At 35.6% G+C, this 9684-nt stretch overlaps 1 protein-coding gene across 1 annotated transcript in view; it reads left to right on the top strand.

Annotated features, from left to right (window-relative positions):
• The first annotated feature begins 348 nt into the window (after positions 1–348).
• The window catches only part of SLC6A14 (solute carrier family 6 member 14), a 35778-nt gene continuing 26442 nt past the window's right edge, over positions 349–9684 (top strand). The window contains exons 1-5 of the mRNA XM_054589347.1: positions 349–472; positions 1567–1732; positions 4915–5046; positions 6280–6441; positions 7240–7378. Of these exons, the coding sequence (XP_054445322.1) occupies positions 425–472; positions 1567–1732; positions 4915–5046; positions 6280–6441; positions 7240–7378 (647 nt within the window). The 5' untranslated portion in view covers positions 349–424. The remainder of the gene's footprint in view (positions 473–1566; positions 1733–4914; positions 5047–6279; positions 6442–7239; positions 7379–9684) is intronic.

Genomic DNA, 9684 nt, shown 5'->3' with positions numbered 1-9684 from the left:
AGATTAGTGCTTGGCCCTAGGACAGAGTTCAGAATAAGTGAGGTGGCTAGAAGTAAGCAGGGAAACTGCGAAAGCAGGTGAGATTGCTAAGGCACCCGATGGGCTCTGAGTCAAAAGCTGTCAATCGTCTTGGCTCAGGCTGCTCCCGCTCTCTCACAGCCCAACCCTTTCCTGGGGCTGGGCAAGGGATTGCTACATGCTAGTTTACCTGGGGAAAACCCAGAACCTCACTTTGGTCCCTTCCAGTAACTGACATGACAGATAGCCTCAGAGGGGGAGGAGAGAGCTTCGCTCCATAAATGGTCCCACCCCTGGACAAGGTGGCTCACTGTAGCAGGTAGCAACGGGGGAGTGTGCACCTGCCACCAGTGGAGCTCAGCCAGACTGCGAGACAAGGCGGAGCAAGCAGAGGGAGTGAGTGAACATGGACAAACTGAAGTGTCCCAGTTTCTTCAAGTGCAGAGGGAAGGAGGTAGGGGTCTGGGAGCTGTGGAGGTGTGGAGGGCCTGAGAAGGAAAATTTTAAGGGGAGGCAAGTCTCAGGTTTTGCTTTCTGTGGTTACTACTTCTTCTCCACATTTCTGTTCAACTGTCTTCCAGTGAGCCTGACATGTCCTCATAGAGTAGAGGAAAAATAGAACAGCTCTTATTCCGGTAGCTGGAAGACAGTGGCACTTTAGCCTCTGCCTTGAGTGTGCCCTGTAAACCCTGTTTTCCATTCCTCTCCAGACTGTGTCCATAGCTGGAGGAAAATGGGAAAATACAATGTCCTTATCTGACCTGAGGAACCCTCCATACCTCAGAGCAGTTAACAGGTTGGAAGATAACCTATCTTCTCTGAAGTAGAGAGACTGCTGCTCCACCTGGTGGGACAGGAAAAATTGTCTGTGAATATTATTCTGTGACTTTCAGAAAAGCACTGATTTTACTCTCCAAGACCAGGAGCAAAGTTAAACTTCCCATCCAAAACTATCAGTTTATGGGAAAAGGAGTCTATGATTTTCTGCCTCTCTCCCTCCCTCTTTCCTTTTTTCTTTTCTTTCTTTCTTTCTTTCTTTCTTTCTTTCTTTCTTTCTTTCTTTCTTTCTTTCTTTCTTTCTTTCTTTCTTTCTTTCTTTCTTTCTTTCTTTCTTTCTTAGTGGACGCTATAGTTGATTCTTCTCAAAAAATCTTCTGCAATCTTAAGAGTGTTGATTTTACCTAATTCATTGTAAAGATTTTTGTATTTTAAAACTTATTTGTTCGCTTTCATTTGCCCTTCATGTTGGGCACCACATGTAACCTTTCCACCAAAATTTGGATGATCTAACCCGAAGAAGTAGTAAAATATCTGCTTACAGAGCTTTTTCATTTCAAGAGGTAAATGTTGTAAAGTAAAAGCAACCATTAGCAGAAATCTCCCCAACCTTGACGGCGTCCCCCCTTGGCTCCGGTTCTATGGCTTTTGGGTTCTTTCTGTGTCTGTGTCTGTCTCTCTCTCTCACTGTTACTGTGGATTTGTGAAATTATGTTTCTGTGGAATTTTTAATAGTAGAAAAACAAGTTGTGGTTATTTTCCCTTCTCCAGAAAGTGACGGTCTCATCTGAGAATGTCCATGTTGGTGAAAATGATGAGAATCAGGACCGTGGCAACTGGTCCAAAAAATCAGATTATCTTCTATCTATGGTTGGATATGCAGTTGGATTGGGGAATGTGTGGAGATTCCCATATTTGACCTACAACAATGGCGGAGGTATTTTTCCTCACCCACTTCTTCCCCCACCCCTCAATTTTAAGTAGGGTGCTGTATAACCTCTGAGGATATTTTATGAACTGAAGAAAGGTATATGATGTTTTGGGTTAGTGGGAGGATGGGAAACAAGCATAATGCATTTATTATTAGGCGATAAGTTGCCAGCTCACATTAGGAAGGTGGCTTCACAAAATCCTCAGATATAAGCATGATAAAAATCGTATATTTAGTACTTCTGAGTTTCTAATTTGAGATTCTATGTAATCTCCAACTATGACTGACTTTTCTTAATTTATAGCTTCCTGTGACAATCTGTTCAGACTTTACTGTTTTGCTTAATATATAGCTGAATCTAAGCAAAAGACAGTGAATTCTAGGTCAAATAAGAAACTCAGGTACATTGTTTGTGTAAATGAAGTAAGGCATTGCATTTTGGAAATTTAAGTGTAGAAGCAGTTGATTAAAAAGTAATTAAAGGTTTAGTATTTTAAGCTGCAATATTCAGTTACATGTATTCCTAATTGAATTGATTATGTAGAAGGTCCTTCTAAAATGCAATAGAATGTAATTCAAGACTAGGTGTTTAATTTCTGCAAAATAATACTGTTTATACCCCAGAAATTATTAAGGAAGGCTCAGTTAGAGTAAGAGGAAAAAAAAATAACTCTGAGATCACACACAAAGGGATACAGAATGAACTGCATAATTCTTAAGTAATGTCGAAACAACTTTTCACTTACACCATATTTTATTTACTTGTAATTACAGGTTCTCTTAGAAGTACAGAGGTGACATGCCCTTTTATTTCATAATTGGGTGCCAGTGAAACTGTGCCACTGTAATTATTTTTCTTGGTACAATAGGATTTTGTGCGGTGATATTTCAATCTTATATTCCTTGTTAATTGGTTGCATTAAAAGATTCACAATGGCCTTCAGAGACTTAAGAAAGAAGCTCTGTTTTTTAAAAACTTTGTGTTGGTGGCAAAAAAATCGCCTATCTAGAGCTTATGACATTTAGTCATGATACATTCCTGTGATAATCTGGTGCAAGTTTGAACTGGAAAATGAGTCAGAAATCACAGTCTTTTTGGTGTCTATGTCTTAAGGTCCAGTGTAATGAAGAGAAGCATTCATGCTTCTTTCCAGCCTCTTGTATTCAGGCTTAGAATATGAAATTCCCTGTGACTTGACATCATATGTAGACCCAGTGGTTGCCGTCAATTTCCAGGAACCATATTAAACTAGACTTAATAGAGTAGTTTTAAACAAAGCCAAAACAAAATAGTATTGTTTATTGTATGCCATTATCTCTTTCACCATTTCCTCTAATAATATATTATATGGGCTCTCAGTTTTTAAAGATCACATCATTTGGGTAATGGATGATCTAGGCTCTCTCACTTGCTTCTTTTCCTTTTTGCCCAAGCAGAGAAGGTGAACATAAAATTCAAAATTGTCAAATGTTAATAGAGCCAATTTTAAAAATATGTTCGGTTGAATTTAAAAATATGCTAAAATATGGAATAATTTTTACATGTAGATTCTTTTTAATGGTTTGTGAAAGACAAGTATCATACTACCTTAAGGTCTAGGTCAGCAGTATTATGAATTTGTGACCACTGTATTGTATTAACAATTTACCAATATGGTTGTTATTAATAATGAAAAAAATATAACAGGTAAAAAGTCACATATAACACTGAGGAAATGAATTCTTTTTCTTTCCTCCCAAAACCTATTTACACTGGGCTAGCAAGACTTTGATTACTATTGATTTGAAAGAGGGATATTCTGTATTATGTTTTCTTCACATTTATCATTGGAAGGATTTATAGTTCTATTAGTCACAGTAATGATGGTATGTATATTGCAACATCTGTAAAAAAATATTTGTCCATATGTTCTAATGATTAGTAACTTGTACATGACAAGTAGTTATTGTCTCATTATTTATAGTAGAATATATTTTGAAGGTTGGAAAAATGTAATTTCCAGGTGTGATGTTGCAGTGTCATAATATGAAAAATACATGAGAAAAAATGTAAATGGTAAATGAAATGTACATAATGCAAAAGCCCACTTTTATCCACTGATCCTCACATTTTCTTATTAAATTTTGTTCAGACTTTTAGAATACTTGATCAATATGTTTAGTGTTAGTCTCCATTTTTACCCATAATGAAATAAAAGTTCTAATAAGCGATATTATGCTCCCAAAGTAGCCAGGAAAAAATAAAATATTTTTTAAAAGGCACCTGGATAATCTGAATGTAAGATAATTAGCCCTTTGAAATTGAAAGTTATCTCTAAATACACCTCAAAATTTAGGCTCTTCTATCAAAAGCATTAAATGTCTTATTAAGTTGAATGAAGACCATTGTAACTGTTTGGAGAATAATAACTTTAACTGCAATGACTTCCACTCTGGACCACATTTAACATTTGCACCCCATATCTTAAAAATAGACTATTTATTTTTAAATAAGAAAGGAGAAAAACTAATTTTGTACATATGCTATGTGCCTTCTATTTTGTTGAGTGTTTTCTCTTAGGTTCTGTAATTAAACTCTTACCACACATTGATGAGTTGGTACACATAGTTCTTCCCATTCATGAAGAATGCAAAGTTCAGAGGTTAGGTATATTGCCCCTGGCCACATAACTAACTAGTAAATGGTGGAACCAGGATATAAACCTAGTTCTGTCTGGCTCCAGAATCTAGGATCATTTGACTCCTCTGGATTACTTTTTATGAGCTATTGTTTTTAATAATCACAACAACCTCATTATGAAATACAGCCAGTACTCAAATAATGTCGTTTTCCTATAACATTGATGAAATGCTGTGGAAGCTTACCTCTTGTTTATATCAATCCTTTTTATTAAAATTGGCAAAATTGATAAAATTGGTTTAATTATATGCCATTTCCTTTAAAGTCTCAGAACCTATAAAGGATGTCAAGTGAGAACTTACAGTACTAGCATCCCCATTTCATAGATGAGGAATCCAAATTTAGAGAATCAAGGACTTTCTCCCAAAAAGTAGTAAATTTGGGGCCTAAACCCAGTACTCTCTAACTCCACTATATAAAAATGTTTTCAAAATGTTATGCTGGTTGTCAAAATGGCATAAAGATTTGGGGATATAATAGTGCTTTGTTTCTTTTTTGCATTTTCTAGGTGCTTTCTTGATCCCTTATACAATTATGCTAGCATTGGCTGGTTTACCTTTGTTTTTCCTAGAGTGTTCACTGGGACAGTTTGCTAGCTTAGGTCCAGTTTCAGTGTGGAGAATTCTTCCGTTGTTTCAAGGTTGGTATTAAAATGTTTTCCTTATAGTACTTACTTGCCTATTCATGCATATAGTTGTCCTTACTATGTGGAATAAACTGTTTAAGACTTGGACAGGTTAACAGGTTAAAGGCAAAGAAGCATACTTTTTTTCCTTCATATTTACCACTGTAGAATTTAAAAATCAAATGTTAATTTTTATTTCTGGTTGTCTCAGGCTGCAGGTATAGAAGGGGTATGAAAGACTATTAGGGTTGTAAGAGTGCATTCTTTTCCTGTTTTCACCTTTTCAATTCTCTTGGCACATGGTCCTGCTGTGCAGTCAATTCATGGCTCTGACTTTTGCTACTTCAATAGTCTTTGCCTTCTTGTTTTTGCACACGTTTTATAATGCCTCATTTAGAAGTATTAAAAGGCAGGTCAAAATTTTTTTCCTTGGATGCTCCTAACAGAATAAGACACCAGTAAAAAAATAAAAATAATGTCTTCACTGTTATTAAACACCAGCCTTTTTACCTCAAAATCAGATCTAATTTTCTATGTTCTAGCAACTGAAAACTATTTGTATAGGCCTCAATGCATTATCAAAAGTAAATTTATAGTTATGTGAACAGTATATTGTGCTGGAATATTAAGGAAACTACCTCAAAAGCTAGTCTTAAGCATAGGAGTTATATCCAGTATGCCCAACTGTATCTTGAAACTATTGAGTTAAAAAAAAAAACTTTGGAAGTTAAAATTCAAATTGTTATTGAATTATTGAATTTTCTTTACATGTACTGTAGAAATGGTGTATGCTATTGTTTCAGGACATTAATTCATAGGCTTTATCTTTTACTTGTCAAAATGTTAGTTTATAGATCAAGATGTAAATATTGATCAGTGAGTCAATTGGATGTGAGCTTTGAATAGTTTTTCTCTTTTTTGTTTTTAAAGAATAGTACCTACTCTGACAAGAATTTACAGATTTCATAAGAAAGAGCAATGGACATGCCCTCGATCTTAGTACTTTTTCCTTATCAACTGAAAAAACTCTTAGAAAGTCAATCATCAAATAATTTTAAATTTGAGAATAAAGCTACTTAAACATTAGTATTGCCTATCTACTCCTCAAAAAAGAAAAAAAGTTGTTTGAAATAACTTTATCATTTTAAAATATATTTTGTGTAAATTGTGATGCAGGTCTTGTTATGAATTAGCAAAAGACACTTCAGTTGTTGTTTTTTAATTTATTTTAATTGTTCTGTTTTTCAGGTGTGGGAATTACAATGGTCCTGATATCCATTTTTGTGACCATCTATTACAATGTCATAATTGCCTACAGTCTTTACTACCTGTTTGCTTCTTTTCAAAGTGAACTACCATGGAAAACTTGTTCTTATTGGGCAGATCAAAACTGTAGCAGATCGCCAATAGGTAAAATTTATTTATTTATTTTTGAAAACATTGTTAACTCTGCCTTATTTTTAAAATATTTTATAATAAGATTAAAATGTTAAATCATTTTTTAACCAAGTTAGGAGCAGTTTTAAGCTAGCCATGGGTTACTGATAGAAACAGAATAAAGTATGTATAACCTGAAAATTGATAAAGGAATGTTAATTTCTGAGGACAGGCAGTAAGACTAAATGACTGCCAGGAGTAGTTCTTGCAGATCTAAGGCAGGAGAGAAAAAAAGACAATGGAAAATGTTAGAAAAAAGCCCTGTCCCTGATAGTCTTAGTGTGTTTCAGGAGACAATGAGTATTACCAATGTCATATGTTGCTAATCTTTGGAATAATGTAGCATTAATATTGTAGACTATTACCACTGGGATTGCCTTTGTATATCAGCAGATAAAGTAATAAAGATTGAACACTTAGGAATTTAGATGTATGATTTTCTATGTAGGTTAATAAGTCCACATACTGAAAGTCCCTTAGAGCACTAACTCCCAACTGAAATTATTATTACTTAATAGCTGCTATGACCATAAATATAATCATAATTTAAAAGGGAAGATATTTGCATACTCACCCCTAGGTTAGTAGTAGAGATTTAAGATGCTGAATGTGCATGTCTTGTTCCATTTGTATGATTTTTACCCTGCCTTCATCAAGTAACAATTTAGACAGTACTTTATATATTTTACCACTAAACCTTTTTTTCCAGCAAAGTACTCTGCTCAAACTAAGTACGTGTTTCTGTGTGCATTCTTTTTCTTTAATTTTTAGTAACTCACTGCAATGTGAGTATAGGAACAGGAGTGATCATCCATGTGAACAAAACCTGGGTAGACTCCAACAATTTAACCTGCATCAATGGAAGTGAAGTTTACCAGCCAGGGCAGCTTCCCAGTGAACAATATTGGAAGTAGGTACCCTAAATGATCTACTTCTTAAATAGATGTTACTAAAAAAATTTTCTTATAAATAACAATAAAATATTAATCAGCTCTTTTCTTAACTCATATAAGTATAAAAAAAGGGAAGCAGAGCAAATTCTACTCCATTTCAGTCAAATATTTACTTACCTTGTGCGAGTACTGGTAACATGCAAAATTAGCTCATAGTCAACAAATTATCATTTACAAATTAGTTATGTAAATGGGCACAATATTACCAGTAATGATTTCTTTTTTTTTTTTTTTTTTTTTTTTTTCTTTTTTTTTTTTATTAATTTATTTACTTTTTAAATACATTTGTCTCTGCCTTCCCCCCCCCTTTCCCTTGCCCCCTCCCACCTTCCCTCCCTCAGCTCTTCCCCTTTGGTTTTGTCCATGAGTCCTTGCTATATGTTCCTTGACTTTCCCCTTCCCTTCCCTTTCCCTGCCCCCCCCTTCCCTCTTGTCTCTGTTGATTTCTTTTCCTTTCAGTGTTGCTGGTCATATTTGCCTTGCTTCTTTGCATTGTTGGTTAGGTTCCGCTTATAGGTGAGATCATATGGTATTTGTCTTTCGCCCCCTGGCTTATTTCGCTTAGCATGATGCTCTCCAGTTCCATCCATGCTGTTGCGAAGTTTAGTACTTCTTTTTTCTTTCTGCTACGTAGTATTCCATTGTGTATATGTACCATAGCCTTTTGATCCAATCATCTACTGATGGGCATTTAGGTTGCTTCCAACACTTGGCTATTGTAAATTGTGCTGCTATGAACATTGGGGTGCATAGGTTCTTTTGTATTGGCGTTTTGGTGTTCTCAGGGTATAGTCCCAGCAGGGGAATCGCTGGATCAAAAGGCAGTTCCATTTTCAGCTTTCTGAGGAAATTCCACACTGCTTTCCATAGTGGCTGCACCAGTCTGCATTCCCACCAACAGTGGACTAGAGTTCCCTTTTCTCTACAGCCTCGCCAGCACCTGTTGTTTGTGGATCTGTTTATGATGGCCATTCTGACCGGTGTTGGTGGTACCTCATGGTGGTTTTGATCTGCATTTCTCTAATGGCTAGTGATGCAGAGCATCCTTTCAAATGCCTCTGGGCCCTCTGTATCTCCTCCTCAGAAAAGCATCTGCCCAGGTCCTTTGCCCATTTTTTGATTTCGTTTGTTACTATATGGTAGAAAGAAATATTTTGAGGTATAACTTTTATTAATTCAAAATGTTCTTTTTTAATTTTCCGTACTGTATACCTACCCTTGACCTTGTCTTAATTTCTTGACTATTGCTGTAATGAGTTCTTTTTCATCTACTTATTAATGCTCTTTTAGACCCTTTTAAAATTTGGAACTTAAATGTTCCTAAACATAAAGCTAAGAATTAAAAACCTAGATCCATGTAAGTTCCAAGTGGATGTCATAAAATTTTACAGAAAGTCTTTGAAAGAGTTAAAAATAGCGGGACCATTTAGGTTTGATGATAAATACAAGTACAATGAAGAAAACATTTGATGCAATTTTAAAAGGCGTCTTTGTTATTTCAACTTGAGAAAAATACAATAACAAGCAAAATGAAATAATCTAATGTAAGGTTATTCTTTTTACATAATGGAGCTTTGAAATAATATGGAAAAAATATAAGTAAAGGAATCAATAGATCTTTTATTCTAGAGTTTGCAACTTCGAATTGACTGTACTTAAGTCTAAAGTCAGGTCCTTTGAGTATGATATTGGCTGTAGGTTTTTCATATATGGCCTTTATTACGTTGAGGAATGCCCCATTTATTCCCATTTTGCTGAGTGTTTTGATCATAAATGGGTGCTGTACCTTGTCGAATGCTTTTTCTGCATCTATCGAGATGATCATGTGGTTTTTGTCTTTTCTTTGATTTATGTGGTGTATCACGTTTACTGATTTGCGTATATTGAACCATCCCTGCATGCCTGGGATGAATCCCACTTGATCGTGGTGGATAATCTTTTGAATGTATTGCTGGATGCGGTTTGCCAATATTTTGTTGAGGATTTTTAGCATCTATGTTCATCAGTGAAATTGGGCTGTAGTTTTTTTTCTTTGTAGGGTCTTTATCTGCTTTAGGGAGGGTGATGCTGGCCTCATAGAAAGAGTCTGGGAGTCTTCCCTCCTCTTGGATTTTTTGGAAAAGTCTGAGAAGGTCAGGGGTTAGGTCTTCCTAAAATGTTTTGTAAAATTCTCCTGGGAAACCGTCCGGCCCTGGACTTTCGTGTGCTGGGAGTTTCTTGATGACTGCTTCAACTTCCCCAGCTGTTATCGGTCTGTTCAAGC

Source organism: Pteronotus mesoamericanus, unplaced genomic scaffold, assembly GCF_021234165.1.
Source record: "Pteronotus mesoamericanus isolate MK-2021 breed Mesoamerican mustached bat unplaced genomic scaffold, CSHL_Meso_final contig_126, whole genome shotgun sequence".
Lineage (NCBI taxonomy): Eukaryota > Metazoa > Chordata > Mammalia > Chiroptera > Mormoopidae > Pteronotus > Pteronotus mesoamericanus.
The sequence above is the reverse complement of the archived record's forward strand: the minus strand, read 5'-3'. Positions and strand labels throughout refer to the sequence as shown.